Here is a 16,730-nt window from a genome sequence, read left to right on the forward strand (position 1 = left end):
CAGGGCAGCACTGCCACAGCCTCCAGGCCCTGCTGACTGGAGACAACCACACTCTAGACTCCTCTGGTCTTAAGCTCCTTTGGGCACCAGGGTCCCTGAGGCCTAAGAGCATGTTTCTAAAGTACCCTCAAAAATCCCTTAGACAAGCATATCCCAAGAGGGGCCTAGTGCACCATACGCGGATAAAATGGGTCCAAATGACCACACTCCAGCAATAGGGGAAGGGCTTCTGGGGTAAAAATATCTACTCCCTCTTTGTACAACGCTTTCTTCACACTCCCAAATAACAAAGCCATTTCTAAGGGAGCAGAAGGCTCACTCCCGCAGACCGCGACCTCTGGTTCCCAAGGGTGACCCCCAAACACTCACTAGCACCACCACAGAAGGCCCACCCATAACTCCCCAGCGAGCACTTACGGGCTAATGGCAGCAATCAGAGGTAAAATGGAGACAGGCCCTGCCCTCAAGAAGTTTGGTCTAACACAGGGAGATGGCCCTTACTTTTATTAAACACGGAAAAACGTCTCAACTGCTAACGAGAAGCAGGCCTAGGGAAAAATTTGGGGGGGCGTGGGCCCAGAAGGCACCTCTTCAGCTTCTCCAGTCCTCTCCAACCTCTGCCCCGGCCTGCTATTCCTCCACTAGAGATCTGACGGGTTTTCAAATTCCTCTACCGAAATGCAAATGTCCCTGGGAATAGTATTTGGAGGAAGAAGCTGGACCAGCGCCGGGAAGAGAAGACGGGATGGAAAAGGGACGTAGGAATGGAACAAAGACCAGGTATGTCTCCACAGAAAACGTGAAGCGCTGGAAAGAAGCCAGACAGCTAGCGAAGCCCCGGCCTCCCAGAGCAGCAGGGCAGCCCAGGCAACAGGCTTCCCAGGTCCCGTCCGTCATCCATTACAGGCGAGAGAGCAGCCACGCACACGGCAGTCAGGAGGTCTAAACAGGAACCAGCAATTCTGTGCCCCACTTTCCCACTTCCTTTGCTCACAGATTGGGAGAAGGGGTCACACTTGCACTCCTACCACCACGGTGCCCTGCCCCGAGTCCCCCTCAAACCTCCAGGCCCTGGGCTGGCGGCAGAGGCCAACAAAATCCAAGAGCAGCAAAGGCACCTTTCTGATGTCCAGAGTCACGAGCCTGCTCACCTCCCCCACCCCCATCGTCCCCCAAATCCAGCCCAGCCAAGCGCGCTCTCGTGGTTTTAGTGCACTAGCTGGTACTCTGCAACAAGCACCAGGGGAGTTGATAACAAGGCCAATGCCAAGCTCCCTCCTGCCTGCAACTACCCCTCAGCCCATGGTTCCTGGGCCCTTGGGTAAAGGTCTGATCTTGCCCCTCCAGAACCTTCCTCTTGGCACTTCCACACCCCCATGGTTTCCTGAGTATAGTGGGAAGAATAATCCCCAATCGGGGCAAACGCACGGCCTAGAGTTGAACCCTGTTTCGAGGAAGGAAGAGGCCTTCCCAGGCGTGGTAAATCACACCACGCTGACAGTAACTGCTGGACATTATCCCACTGCTGCTTTCTGCATTTGACACAACAAAGGATGGACTTAGTCTCTGTTATGCAGCTCAGACGCCCACGGGCGCCTTGAGCAAGCAGGATAAACGAGTGCAGGTGGGCCGGGGCTAACCCAGGCTGACCAGAGAGCAGTGTCCCGCTCCCTGGGGGTGGGGGTCTTCCTGCTCCAGGCAAGACGACTGGGCAGGAATGTGGGCCCCGGGCTGCTTGAGCCTCTGCTGTTCTAAGCAAAGCCAGAAATGCAGATTTCTGTGTGAAATCTCTTGATTTTTAAAGAATGGTAAACTATTTTTTCAAAAAATCTGTCATTAACCTACTGTAGGGCAATCAAAACACACCTGCAGGTGGCACCGGACCTGCAGACCACCAGCCTGCAGCCTCTAAGCCACCCTGGATCCAGGGCTTTTCTTCCAGCAAGGTGACAAGTACGGAAAGATCATATTACCTTCCCAACAGTTCTTTCGAGGGAGGCTCATACCCCTGTATTTTCCACAGATTAAAACAGAAGCTCACAGAGGTTCATGACATTCCCAAGTCGGGGAGGCAGGACTAGGCCACTAAAAACAAGTCAGAACCTCATAGGAAAACTTCTTTCACCAGAATTGAGAAGACAAGTAGAACCTCTGTCTTTAAGAGAAATGGCAACCACTTCAACCCAGCTGCTCTGGAAAGAAAACGTCCTGGTTCTGCCTTTGATGCACAGATAACTCAGCTGCTCCGAAAGAGGGAGGGCCCTGAAATCAATTATCCAGTGAAGGTCCAGAGTTTCCGTAAATGAATAAGCGGCCCATGACACCAGGCTCCAGCTCAAGAATGCCGTCAGGAAATGCTTGTGGCGAAGGAATCATACTTTGGACAAATAAGGGCAAAGGAGCCGAGTGCACTCTCCGTGAGGTTTCAATTAGCATTTTGACTTTAAAATATTTTAGTTGCTTTCAAAGCAGGAATCGATCCCTTTGAAACACTCAGCTCAAATGCCTAGCAAGTAGAAAAGTGAACGGAAGTCAAGCAGCTCCTTGCTTGTGGGGAATCTTTCCGGCCGCCACGGAGCACATTTAGGAAGGCTGTCCAAGTCAGGGCAGCCTGGGGTCCGCCGGCCCCTTCAGCAAGAGAACAGGCGGGGCGCAGACAGGGGGCTCTGGGACGGTCTCAGAGACACAGCACAGTGGTTAAGAGCGCCGGCCCATGCTGGAAACCCAGCTCTGTGCCTACTCGCTGGATGACATCGGTGTTTCACTTAACCCTTCTGTCCAGCAGTTTCGTCTTCTAAAAATGATGCCTCATAGGCTCAGCATAAAGGTCTGATAAGAGAATGTACAGGAAGCATATAGCACGATGCCGGCTCTACAGATAGCACTCAAATTAGGTCTCTGCCGATGAGCCCTTCACACACCTCATCACCACTGCTGGAGAGCAAGCAGCAGCAGCAGTGTCCGGGGGTGGCCTGTTCCAGCCCCCGGGAGGGCGTCTGCACGGCTTTCAGGGTACTGGGAGGAGGCTTCTCTGGGAGTCAGGGGGACTGGGCCGCCAGGCTCACCTCCCAGCCCTGCCAGCACACCAGTACTTCCTCTCTCTTCTCCCTCCCTCCCCTCTTCCAGGGAGCTTTCATTGACCTCTCCTCACCACACTCTCTATTTTTGTGGTTCCCAAACTTGCCTGTTCCTAATTCACCTGAAGCACTTGTTACAAATTCAGATTCTAGGAAGCTCCCTCCCTCCTGAATCAGAATCTCCAGGGCAGGGTTTCTCAGCCCCAGCACTACTGACATTTTGGACCAGATGACTGTTATGGAGGGACCATCCTGTGCATCTCAGGGTATGCAGAAGCATCCCTGGCCTCTACCCAGTAGATGCCAGTAGCACTCCCCCGCAAACTGTGACAATCAGAACTGTCTCTGTACATTCCCAAATGTCCCCTGTGGGTCAAAAATCATCCCTGGTTGAGCACCACAGAGACAGATCAAAGAGCTAAATGTTAAAAACAATGTACTAACTTTGAGGTATCAAAAGACACCATTGAAAAGGCTAAGAAAATTCAGATTGGGAGAAAATATTCATAACATAAAACCACAGAGATAGGACCCAGAATATATACTTCTACACAAAGCAATAAGAAAAAAGGAAGAAAATGGGAAAATGTGTAAACAAGATGCTATCGGGCAGCTAAACAATGAAACACAAACGACAAATAAACATAAAAAGATGCTCAACACACTAGAAATTAGGAAATGTTTAATAAAACAACAGAGGACCATATGCTAACCATCAGATTGGCAATAATTAAAAGGCTTGGCAGTGCCCAGTGTTGGCAAAAATTCAGACTGCTATGGGGAATGTAAAGTGACACAACACCTAATCAAGCCCAGGATGCTATCCCCAATTCCCCTCCTGGAAATAAACTCTAGGACAGAGCTCCCAAAGGTTGGTAAGCTCTTAATGCTGCCCCCCTGAGGTGGCTGGCTGGGGTCTTGGAAGCCCAGAGCCTCTTCACTTACTAAAGTAAAAATAGGATTTTCTGGGTGTGCCATGATGTGGCAAAGGTTGGGAAGCACTGCACTGGAGAAACTCACATGCACAGGGAGAGTGTTCAAGAATGAAGATATTCCTAACAGTGAACACTGGAAACTATCTAAATAACCATCAACAGACTATGGATCCATAAAATGCAGTGTATTCCTAGAATGGAACACTCTACCACAGGGAAACGTCTCAACTACAGCTGTCTATTCACAGATTGCTCTCAGCAGTATAATGCTAACTAAAGCAAAAGCAAAAAGGCTACAGACAATATAGCACCATTTACAAAATGTTTGAAACACACCAACGAGACACTGTCAAGGCACATAAACAGTTGTAGTAAAAGTAATTCATGGAAGGATCCACAACAGTGCTTCTCAACCCTGGCTGCACATTAGAATCCCTGGAGAGGTCTTCATGGGCCTCATGCCCCACCACACCCTGCCCAGTCACATTTGGCTCTCTGGGGGGACCCAGCCAGTAGGATTTAGCTCCAAGGGTGACTCATTGTGCAGTCAAGGTTGAAATCTACCTGGTGACCCCAAAGTCGGCCTAGTAGTTACATCTAGAAGGGAGACAGGCAAACAGAGAAGGAAAAGAGAGGCCCCATCAGTCCAGGGAATGTTTTATTCCTTGTCTGAGTGGGGGCACAGGAGAATTTGTTATATTACTCACACTTTAAAAGCTCTCGGCATATTTCCAAATTTTACAAAAGGCAGGAGGCCTGAGATCTCAGGGAAACAGGTCAGCAGAGTTCCCACCTACTATACTGACTTCCCCACGAGTTTTCTAGGGAACGTGTGCTGGTAATAAGATTAATCACTCTTCTTTAATCTCGTTTATATACTCCCTCATTCCAAAAACATTAGCAAGAGACCAGAAATCATTTGAGGGGGGAAAGTACTATAGCAAGCAAGAGGGATGAAGCAGGCAACTACAGGTGAGTGCTGGATGGAACTCTTATTACAAAAGGTGCCACACAAATCCACGGCCAATGGCGACACTGACAAGGGCTCAGCTAAAAAGCCTAGCACTGCAAGAACTGAACCTTTCTGGTGAGGAGTCTGGGAAGGGCCTGCTCACTGCCACAGGGTCCTCTCTTCTCAGAAAAGCCACCCCTGAGGGGGTAATGTGGGACTGCAGCACATTCCTCCCTCAAGGCCAAGGCGGGCCACCTCTCCCCAACAGGCTGCTAAGACCTGCCTCTCCATTGCCCCTCCCAGCCTCTGCCCTCCACCTCCACACCCTGCCCCAGGCAGGACTACAGCAATGAAGAGCCTTCCCATTTCCTGAGTCTCCCAATGCGTCAGGGACTCCATCAAGTGCTTTCAAATGTCCTCAGTTAATCCCCATAACGACCCTGAAAGCATCAGTCACAACTTCGAAGCAAGGAAACAGGCTCAGAGAGAAAGTCACTCGCCTGATGTCACAGCTAACACAGCTCCATAAATGTTAGCTGTGACTGCTACCACGTGACAGAGCAGGACGAAAACTCAGGGCCGTCTCACCCTGACACCCATGTTCTCCTCTGCTTAGGAATTACAAGCACATGGTATGAAACTCAGACAGACAGAAGGGCAGGAAGCACAAGAGAGTCTGCCACCCACCCTGGACCCAGGTCCCCTTCCCAGAAGCAACCAGTTTCTCAGGCATCCTGCAGAGATTTCTAGCAACACAATACATCCACCGTTCTGTACTCGCAGAGCCCTTCTTTAAGCAGCACGCCGTACTGCTGGACTGGCATTTTGGCCTGTTTGTGGCAAGCTTCACTGCAGCTGACAGGCTTCCTGCCTAAGAGCCAGGGTGAAGCTGTGAGATGCAGGAAGGGTGTATTTGAGGCAACATTAGGCCATGGATCAGCCTGTGCAGTGTCCTCATCGGGGGCCAACAGGACTGCTCTACCTGGCACAGTGCTGGCTGGGAGACCAGACACCCAGCCTGACATCCCAGGCCTTCCGGGGCACCAAAAGGCCTTCAGCACTAAACCAGAGGTTGGCCCATAAGGCCGCCACACTCAGGCGACCTGGCCTGGCGGGTGGGCCCACATCAAACCTCAGACAGCAGATGGTAAGAACCACTAAGTCCTGAGTTCAGTAGCTTCACCTTTTCTAGCCTTGCAGCTTTCGAAAAAGCATTTCACCTCTGAGATGTGCATTTCTCACTCACCAAACGGTAACCACAGCACCCATCCCTCAGAAGGTTAAGGTGAGGTTTAAATGAAATAACACCATAAAATGCCATATTGTGAGCTTTTCATAACGCCACGGAGGGGCTGGAGCTCTCAAGAAAGGAAAACAGCCGAGGTCTGGAGTGTCAAAGACAGCACTGCCTCCCGGGGACGCTGGGCTTTCCAGGGAACACCAGGGAAAGGACATCCTCAGCAGCTGTGGAGAAGCCTGAGCAGGCCCACTGGGGGATGTGGAGCCCAAGGACGCTGTCTCTTTTGTGACATGGCATTAGGCCACCAAGGCGAGGCTTTCAAGGAGACGAGGCTTCCACTTTGCTTCCGAAGCGACTCAGCGGCTTTTCCTGAGCCCCACCAGAGACTGGGTAGGGCAGAAGAAAAGCCACAACAATCCCGGGTTCTCAGATAAGGTCTGTTTCCTTCCGCAGCTGGGGTGCTATTGTCTTGATTTCCATAAATACTCCCAGGCAGTGCTGGGTGCAGCACAGCAAAGGGGATCCTCCCACTCATAAAGAAGCTCGGTGTTCTCCGGGTGAGACACAGAAGGCAGCTCTGGGGCTTCCGTCTCATAAACCTGCTGCTGGGCCAGAAATCCGAGTTCATGGGAAGCCCAGGGAAGGGGACCTGCAAGTCCCGCAGCCTGGCCTTCTCCAGGACACAGAAGGCAACACCCCAACTAGTGGAGAGCCCAACCTTCAGCCCTCTGAGGATCGGAGAACGCACTGTACACGCCAGGCTTAGGACCCCCAATCCCACCTACTATGTCAAAACTCACCCACCCTCCCTGGAACACTGTCCTTGGAAAGGCAGGGGCATCAGCACAGAGGCCAGACTCAGGAACAGGTAGGGTAAGGTCAAGCCAGGCTGTGATCTGGCTGGGTCCTAAGTAATCTCGGGTCAAGGAATGAAGGAGGGTGCCATCTTTAAACTTCACGTGACCTGCCCCATAAACCCAGCCAGGTAAGGATGGTCCCCTTGCCAGGCGCTCTTTGATTATTCCAAGTAGGTAGGAAGTAGTTAAGGTAAGACCATTTCATTTTATTTTTGTTTTGTTTTGTTTTTTGCTTTTGTGAGGAAGATCAGCCCTGAGCTAACCTCCATGCTAATCCTCCTCTTTTTGCCGAGGAAGACTGGCTCTGAGCTAACATCTATTGCCAATCCTCCTCCTTTTTTTTTCCCCAAAGCCCCAGTAGATAGTTGTATGTCATAGTTGCACATCCCTCTAGTTGCTGTATGTGGGACGTGGCCTCAGCATGGCCGGAGAAGCGGTGGTCGGTGCATGCCTGGGATCCAAACCCGGGCCGCCACCAGCGGAGCGCGCACACTTAACCACTAAGCCACGGGGCCGGCCCACATTTCATTTTATTTTATTTATTTTTTTGTGAGGAAGATTGTCCCTGGGCTAACATCTGTTGCCAATCCTCCTCTTTTTGCTAAGGAAGATTGGCCCTAGGCTAACATCCGTGCCCATCTTCCTCTACTTTATATGTGATGCCGCCACAGCGTGGCTTGACAAGCGGTGCATCAGTCCTCACCCGGGATCCGAACCTGCGAACCCTGGGCCACTGAAGCAGAGAGTGCGAACTTAACCGCTATGCCACTGGGCTGGCCCTGGTAAGACCATTTAAAATAGTTCTTTGCCTTTTACTAACATGACTTTTTCCAAGAGAAAAAAAAAACATGCACTGAATATACATATATTGACTACTTACTATGTGCCAAGAGCCCCACGAGGTGGGTATCATTGGGCTCCTTCGCCAGATGGCTGAACAGGTTAAACAACTTGATTAAGATCACCAGACTAAATGGGCAGCTGTGACTCAAACTCAGGCCTGTGAGTCTCTCTCAAGACCTCACCCTAGAAGGACAAGGGTCCAAAGAAAACGCTCATGTTGCTCTCACACTTGAGTCTCACTCTGAAGTCACAGAATCATAGCTTAGAAAACTGGAAGGAAATCAACGAGGAGCTAGTCCAGCCTCCATTTTAGGAAGCTGAGGCCTGGAGTGGGGAAGGGACTTTCTCCAAGTCACACAGCAAATCAACAACCAAGTCAAGACTATGAGTCCCTGTCTGGCTGACTCCTACCCATCTTCAGGTCTCAGTTTATTTTTTTTTATAATTTTTATTTATTTTTATTTTTTCCCCCAAAGCCCCAGTAGATAGTTGTATGTCATAGCTGCACATCCTTCTAGTTGCTGTATGTGGGACGCGGCCTCAGCATGGCCAGAGAAGCGGTGTGTTAGTGCGCGCCCAGGATCCGAACCCGGGCCGTCAGCAGCGGAGCGCGCGGACTTAACCGCCAAGCCACAGGGCCGGCCCCAAGGTCTCAGTTTAAATGTCACTTCCTCAGGGAAGCCCTCCTTGACCACACCCCCCAGATTAGACCCAGTCTCTCAAGGCTCCCTGCACACGGTGATAACACTGAGCACAAGAGGAAACCCATCCCTGCATGTACAATTGCCCATTTAATGTTGGTCTTCTGAACTAGATCGAAGCCCTCAACCACAAGCACGTCCCCAGTGTCTGGAGGGCGGGCTTACCTTCACTGTCGGTGAGCACTTCCATGCGCCCGCTGAACATGGCCTTCAGCATCGTGTCCTGCTTGGTCAGCGTCTGCATGGTGGTGTAGTAGAGGGCTCCGCCCACGTTCAGCTTCACGTACTTGGAGCTGGGGCTTGTGCCCTTGAAGGAAGTGGTGCGGGTAGCAGCTGCTGGCACCGCTGAGCTCACCACACTTTCTCCTGACATCTCTTCCTGCCAGGGGAGAAGACACAGGGCACCAGGCCTGAAACACCTTTTAGCCAGTTGCCTGAATCTGGCCTCCAGATGTGTTCTGCTTTAGTCCAAGTATATACTGCATTTAAAAGTCTGCTCCCAACAGTGACAACTCAGGAGAATTCACAGAAAAATCTGGACTTCTGGCTTCTCTTAGAATCAGAGGCCAACTGGGCCAGCAGGGCAACAACTTGTGGGAGCTGGGGTATTGGCTGCCCCAAACTCTGTCCAGACAGCCTCATACACTGACCTCACCTGCTGACCCTGTAGGCGCAAGTGTGCCACTAATTCTTGTGTTACAAGGACTTCCTTTGTGCCTGCTACTCATTTACATGAACACCCTGCCTGCATTCTAAAGCAGCCTAAGACACTGCCCAGGTCTCTGTTTCTTATTGTCATGCACCGCTGAACAACTAAAAAAGTGCCACCTTTCAGGTGAATTACAGGTGAAATAAGCTTTTATGAAGTTGAGTGGGATCCCAATTACCATTCCCAATACTTCCTATAAGGAAAAAATGTTTCTGAGGACTAAACAGACATCAGAACTCTTGGAAGCAAGTTATTGCAAAATTAGAGACTTCCTGTACCAGCACCGCCCCAAACAGCAAGAGCCGATGACGTCTTCCTAACAGCACTGCCAGCTCTCGGGTAGATCTCAAAGAAACAGACGTGTCTGATTTAAGCAGGGGTAGCAAAGGAGACAAGCACCTGGCACACGTGTACTCAAAGAAAACATTTCTTGAATAGGTAAAATGCTAGAGCTGGAGAAGATGTCCAAGAGTGGGCTGACTCTTTACTGAATCTGGGCACAGCAGTGAGAAAGCAGCCCCTGACAGCAGGGACCTGGCCTGGCACTCACATCTGGGTCCATCTGGGCCTTGGTGTTCCCACTGAACGCGAACAATTTCACAGCACATCACCGCCAGACAAGGCCACTCAGGGGCTGACTGATCAAGACACAAATAAGACCGCTCCATAATTATGTCTGAACACCGATGAAAACAAGAACATCGTCCAAAACATAAAAATGAGCAAATATGCCTGTATCCTGGCTACTATGAGTCACTGTTGGTTCTTTACCAATTACAGCTTTAGCCCCATTCCATTCTTCCCGCCTTCAAAATTGGGATTACTGAGACCCAATCACAGCATTAGCCCTGCTTCCTGACAGCCTCCAACGCAGAGCGAAGCCCCTCTTCCCTGAATCCTCCCCAAAATCACCCAATGCAAGCCCAAATCCTCTGAGATGCCCCATATCCACCGGTAATAGCAGAGGCAATGGCCAACCCTCTTGATCTTCATCCTCCCAAAAGAGGGGCCTGGAGATCACCCACTGGGGCACTGGTGTTCCAGCCCTGCAGAGTGACACAGAGGAAGAACGGCCTCCTAGAAACAAAAGTGTTTTCTCAAGAAACTGTTCCTGCGTCATCAAGTGAAAACGTCAGAAGAAGGTAACTTTTCAAAAGCTCAGGATTAGCTCACCTGGAGTCTCTGTGGCCTGACACCAAACATACAAGAAAGAGGCCAAGAGAAGCAGCAGCGACCCCGCTCTTCCAGCTTTCCTGTGAAATCAGTCCCCAGAGACCCGACACTAACAGTTATCACTAACCATTTCCCCCAGAAAAACTCTGTCCATAGGATGATAGAAGCAGCTTATGCGAATGAGGAGTTTCTAAAAACTCTGAAGACCTGGAAAGGAAACAAAGGGCTTATAGTTGGGGTTTTTTTTTTTTTTGGGGGGGGTTAGTTAAGGAAATTTGCCCCAAAATGGAAATACTTTTTAAAGTACCCTTTGAGATCTAAATTTACACAAAAATAAATGTTTTTGGGAAATGGCGGAACATTTTTTAAGGCACCTACCGTAAGACAGAGAAAAAAGTCATCAAGTATATATTTTGTTCTTTTTTTTGCTTTCCAATACCTTTTTAAAGATAATTTGCATACAATAAAGTGTATTTTAAGTGTAGAGTTGGATGAGTTTTGGTCAATATATGCATCTGTGTAGCCCCCACTCCAATGAAGATAGAGAACATTTCCATGGCCCCAGAAAGCCCCTCCAGGCCCCTTTCCTACTCCTCCCACCTGGAAGATACCCTTGTTTTAATTTCTACCACCACGTACGACCATTTAAAAATCCGAACAATGCTGGAAGACAGCTATTGTTCTTTCCACTTTGTGGATTCAGATACCATGACCCACAGAAGTTCAGTCACTTCCCAAAGTGAGTTGGGACAGAGCAAGTGAAGGACGTGGGCAAGTCCTGGCTGGCCTGGAGCCCATGATTTTATCACCAGGAGCCCATGATTTTATCAATGGTCATGCTTGGTATATATAGAGCTATGACATAAAAACTGAGACAGGAGGGACCCACTCTCCTTCTTTAGAAAGTTCAAAAAAGCTCTGAAAAAAGATGGGAGGCAATGTGTGGCTAAGGGCTTGAGTTTAGAAGTCAGAAAGCCCCCAGCCCTGCCATTTACCAGCTGTGGGAGTCCGGACAAGTCGTGTGAGTCTAGTCCCGTCTATCAAATGGGGAGGACAGCTGCACCTTCCTCCCAGGGCTGCTGTGAGGGACACCACAGAGAGCACTCAGCACAGCGCCTGGCGCAGAGCAAACACTCAAACACGAAGCACTCAAACCTATGATTATTTGAGAATGCTCTCCAAGTCTCAAATTATCTTCTCTTCGGAGATCATTTCCAGCTCTACTGACATCCAACAGAATTACTACAAGGTAAAGGCAGAACCACCCTGATCTAGCTTGAGACTCCAGAACAAAGAAAGCTCTGAACCTCTCAGGAGCCCACTCTTTCAAAGGTCAGTCTCCTCAAGACTAGAAGAGGCCCTTGGAAAAAGCGTTCTGGCTGTGTTCACGTCCCTGAGCCCGAGTTACAGTGAGCTGAGGACACAAAGCAGTAGACAAGAAGCCTCTCACAGCAAACCTCTCTACGGAGGACTCCCCAGCCATCACCACTGGGATCCTGCTTTTTAACTTGTTTCAAAGGTTTGATTTCATTATTAATGAGGTTGGGGAGGTGGGGCAGGAGAGAGCAAAACTGGTTACAACAAACAGAGAGGTAATTAATACCAGAGGTATTGGTTACTGTTTCTATTCAATCAGAAAAGAAGTCTATTCCAGTTAGATGGATAACTCAAGGCTTCTCTCTTTTCCATCTCCCCTGAGTATACAGTGGCCCTCCACTTGGTGGCACGTCAGAATCCCCTGGGGAGCTTAAGAAAATACTGATGCCTGGGTCCTACCCATGGAAATCCTCATGTAACTGGTCTGGGAGTGTCGCATGGGCAACAGAACTTTTAAAACTCCCCCAGGTAATTCCAATATGCAGCCAAAATTGCAACCCACTGTTCTAGAAAGTTCTGTATGCCTTAATTAGGCTACAATTAACTGCATGATCTTGGAGAAGCTCCCCAACCTCTTGCTCTATTGGCCCAGTGAATTCCTGACTATGCATAAAAACAAACCAGAGCATCATAAACAAAAGCAAGCCCCTACTTCACAGCTTCAGAGCCACAGACAGGAAGCAACTGCACACATGCTTGAAAAATAAAAGTCAGCTGGAGGGGGACTGTTGACTTGAAAGGAGACCCAGGCAAGTACAACAGGAAAAAAGGCACCAAATCCCTCTCCCGTAGATGTTTTCTATACAAATCGCTGTAGACCTGTCTCCTGTGTGTGTGTGTGTGTGTGTGTGTGTGTGTGTGTGTGTGTGTGTGTGTGTTGGGGGAAGTGTATGTGTGGAAGGTTTGATGGGGAGCTCGGCAAAGCTGGACTGCAGTCCCAGGTCCACCCCTTCCTGTGTGATGCTCACACAAGTGGTTTAACCCAGTCTCAGTTTCTTAACTTGCAAAATGAAGTCAAAGCCATAATCTTCCTAATAACCCTCAGGGAACGAATGTTAAAGTACTTGGCACCCGGTCCTTAGTGTAGTTTCCCTTCTGCCCCTCAAGCTTTCCTTAAGAACAGAGGTTCCCAGCCCTGGCTGTACTAGAACCACCTGGGCCTGCTTAAAAAGTACTGATGCCTGTGCCAGCCCCATGGCCTAGTGGTTCAGTTTAGTTCCGCACACTCCACTTTGACAGCAGGGGTTCAGTTCCCGGGCGTGAACCTACACCACTCCTCAGTGACCATGCTGTGGCGGCGACCCACAGACAAAACACAGGAGGACTGGCACAGATGTCAGCTCAGGGCAAATCTTCCTCAGCCAAAAAAAAAAAAAAAAAGTAGTACTGATGCCTGGACTTTACCCCAGAACAAGTAATCAAATTGGGGAGGGGAGGGGCGTGGCAGCTCAGCAACTAGTTTAAAAAGCTCTTCAGGTGATATTAATGTGTGGCCAGAGCAGAGCCACAAAGCTAAGGTGTTTGTTTAACCAGCTAGATCTAAGAGTCACTGCCTTGAGCTAATTGTAAATCTTGCCCAAACTGAGGGCATTTCTACAACTCAGAAAAGTCTGCTGTCACCCCGCCACATAACTGTATCATTATTTTGCATCCAAGACTTACTTAAAGGACAGCTACTGCCATTTCCAAGTGTTCTGCTGAACTCCCTTCCCTTCCTGTGTTTAGCACACTAACTATTGGCCTATTTCTCTCAATGGTCTAGCGAGGAAAAGGTTATCATCAATCCCACTTTTTAGGGGAGAAAATTAAGAATCAAAACTATTAGGGTCCTCTGACTCCCACTCTCAGGCCGCTGTCATTACACAGCCCAAATCAAGAAATCATTCCTCTAATCCCCTGCAGGGCTTGTTAAAACAGATTGCTGGGCCCCACCCCCAGACTGATTCAGTGGTCTGTGGCAGGGCTTGAAAAGTTGGCCCCTTCTAACAAGATCCCAGGTGATGCTGCTGTTTTGGGGACCCCAGTTTGAGAACCACTGGTTTGTGCCTTTTTCTCCTCAGGTGATCCTTCTATTGCACAAAATGGAGCAGACCAAAGTCAGATACAGGTTGATCAATTTTTCTTTAGCAGCGTCCTTGGGACTGATCTTCCCTAAAGACTGCACTTTCTAGGGAAGAGACGGGGCAAACAAGTAAAAAGAGGGTCTGGACTGAATTTTGGTCATTCCCACCCAGGGACAAAGAGCTATTCAAGGAACAGACCCTTGAAGGAGTCCAAGCACACAGAAACCTTCCTTCCCACAGCTGGGAGACACCCTGTGAAACATCCCCAGCTCCTTAGGTGTGGCCACCTTGGGCCTCAAGGGAAGTGACTAGATAGGTACCCAGGCGCCAGTTAAGGAGCTGGACTCCGTGGTGAAGACACCCTGACCTCCAGCCCCTGGCACGCCCCGCGGAGTTCCAAGCACCGAACGCACACCCTCTCGCCGGCTCGCTGTTTCTTTCCTCCACTCGCCCAGGTGTTCAGACGCACCTGGAAGCCCCTTCCCCACTTCCCCGCTTTCCCGAAACCCAGAGACTCCAGCCGTAACTCCCCCCAAACACCAAACGCTCCGCCCCAAGGAATCCCACTTCTCCCTCTCATAACCTACCCATTCTCCTTCACAACCTCCACTAAATCCTCATCCCCCCGCCCCCCGGTCCTCATTTTCCACCTCAAATGTTCGTCTCAATGAATCTCTTTGTTCTCTTCAGAATCACCAATTCCCATTTCCAACAACCTCTCAAGGTTGGAACCTCTAAGAGACCGCCCTCCATACTCACCCACACACGTATCTACTCCCCAGGCCCCAATGCCCTTTCCCGCATCCCCCACAGCCAGGGATCCTCCCAATTCTGCACCCAAAGCCCTTCCCCCACCCCGGCCTCGCCCCCAACCAATCCCCCCACCGCCTCTCCCCTACGGCGACAGCTCCTCCTCGCGCCCCCTCCTCTCGGTCCCTGCCCCCTCTCCTCTGCCTCTGCCCCGCTCTCTCGGCCGCCCAGAGCCCCCAGTCGGGGCCACCGCCCTCCTTACCATGAAAAGTCGGAGGACGCCGGAGTCTCCAAGCCCGGACTGAGAGAGGCAGGAAACACCCAGCTCGCGTGAGCCGGGGGCGGAGGCGGGGCCGGGGCGGGCACTTCCGCTGTCCGCAGAGGGCGCCCCACTTCCGCCCCGCAGAGGGCACCTTCCTAAAGGGTCCGTGGTGCGCCTCGACGTCGGTCGCTTTGCTTCCAACCTCGGCTGCCGGGACGGGTTGTAACTCCTCTTGGCTGGGTCAGGGATTTATCCTGCTCCTGAATGCTCCGCCTTTTCAGCTTCCAGAGAGGAGGACAGGTGCGGGGACGTTTTCCTTCCCCGGGCGAAGAAACTCTGCGGAACTGTCGTTTCCCGGAACTGGATGGTTGCTTCCCGGCGGAGCTCTCAGAGCTAACACCCCGGGGCAAGATGGCGGTCGGGCTTCGGCCGCTGCCCCGGGTCTGGCAGAGCTCCGGGGTATTGGGCTGAGCCGGCGGTAGCTGTGGCGCCCACCCCGTGCGCGGGGGCCTGGAGCGGATAAAGGTCTACGGCCTGCGGGTAGCGAGTGGGAACAGGGTCGTGGCTTCTTCAGGTGGTGGGGCCGGGGACTTTGCGGGAGGTGGCCCTGGGGCCCGTCCCTGATTCTCCTGGTCGGAGGGGCAGGTACTGGGGGTTGGCTTTCGGGCTCCAAGGGGTCTCTCCGTGGCCTTTTCCACCACTTCTCATGTCTGGGGCGATAGGCCTTTGTAAACGGACTAATGCTGGGTGAAAAAAATGTGTTATTGTGGTTGTCGGAGGAAAGACGCTGGCCTCAGGAGTTCAGATCCTATTCACTCACTGTGTGATATGCGGTGGCTCCCCTCACCTCTCTGAGCCTCAGTTTCCTCCTCTGTAAAATGGAGTAATTAGCTCATTTCACAGAGGGTGTTGTGTAATACAAGTTTTGGTACCGTGCTTGACGCTCAGTTCTCAATAAAGGCAGCTGGTGTTAATGGTATCAATAAAGAAAAACTTGGTCATAATTTGACTCTGACCTAGCCCCACCGGCGGCTTTGCGTTCTCAGCTTTTCTTTGCCGTTCTGTAGGTGGGGGAGTCCCTGGATCTTGTCTGTTTCACTTAAAATAAATAATTGTTCTGGAGTTAGGCATGGGTTCAAATTCAGGAGTCTAGTGACCTCTGACAAGTCATGTCCCCTCTCTACATTTCATTTTCTCTGTGTGAAGCTGGGATTGATAACGCATCCATTATAGTAGCCTTCCATGAATGATAGCTATTATTGTTAATAGTCTAAGTTTTGATGCCTATTCTTAAAATATTAGACTATTGAGGCCTGATAGTATTGTTGGTTAAATATCTGTAAAGTGTCTGATACATGATCTGCCCTTAAGGAATGGTGGTGGTCGTTAAACCTGGCTGCCCAGCTATTCCCCCCATACGGGGAGAATCCTTTTGGGCTCAGTCAGCAGTTGGTATTTATGGTGCTTCGTCTTTGGACAATATTCTGGACTGTCGTGTTTTTTCATAGTTCTCCGTAAAGTTGGCCTCATCCAGAAAAGACTGATTTTGAGCAGGTTTTGTGAGAATACAGAAATAGAGAAGAGGTTGAGTCCTGTCTCTTAGTATTAAAATCTTGGCTCTGCCCCTTACTAGTGGTCTCACGTGGACTGTGGGAGATACTAAATGATCTCACAGGGTTGCTGTTCTTGTTAGATGAGATCACATAGAAAGGATTTGACACATAGTGGATACTCAGTCAATATGTTTTCCATTTGCTTTTCAGGTGACCTTGGTTATCACCCACTTCTTGT

At 50.4% G+C, this 16,730-nt stretch overlaps 2 protein-coding genes across 11 annotated transcripts in view; one reads left to right on the top strand and one right to left on the bottom strand.

Moving 5' to 3' along the window:
* Nucleotides 1-15,052, bottom strand: part of KCTD10 (potassium channel tetramerization domain containing 10) — a 30,695-nt gene extending 15,643 nt beyond the window's left edge. For 2 of the 3 annotated variants that reach the window (XM_087424079.1, XM_087424080.1), the window contains exons 1-2: nucleotides 9,865-9,952; nucleotides 8,771-8,984 (exon numbers count right to left, since the gene is read on the bottom strand). In XM_087424079.1, coding sequence (XP_087280205.1) covers nucleotides 8,771-8,984; nucleotides 9,865-9,876 — 226 coding nt within the window. In that variant the 5' untranslated portion in view covers nucleotides 9,877-9,952. Of the gene's footprint in view, nucleotides 1-8,770; nucleotides 8,985-9,864; nucleotides 9,953-14,939 lie in introns of those variants that run through there. The other variant, XM_014787043.2, reaches the window with a different exon arrangement.
* Nucleotides 15,053-15,214: 162 nt separating this feature from the next.
* Nucleotides 15,215-16,730, top strand: part of UBE3B (ubiquitin protein ligase E3B) — a 54,322-nt gene continuing 52,806 nt past the window's right edge. For 2 of the 8 annotated variants that reach the window (XM_087424073.1, XM_087424076.1), the window contains exon 1: nucleotides 15,331-15,513. The gene's annotated coding sequence lies outside the window, so the exon portion shown is untranslated. Of the gene's footprint in view, nucleotides 15,240-15,327; nucleotides 15,514-16,730 lie in introns of those variants that run through there. The other 6 variants (XM_087424071.1, XM_087424078.1, XM_087424075.1 and 3 more) reach the window with 5 other exon arrangements.

This window comes from Ceratotherium simum, chromosome 35 (assembly GCF_057802395.1).
Source record: "Ceratotherium simum simum isolate JZ-2026a chromosome 35, ASM5780239v1, whole genome shotgun sequence".
Lineage (NCBI taxonomy): Eukaryota > Metazoa > Chordata > Mammalia > Perissodactyla > Rhinocerotidae > Ceratotherium > Ceratotherium simum.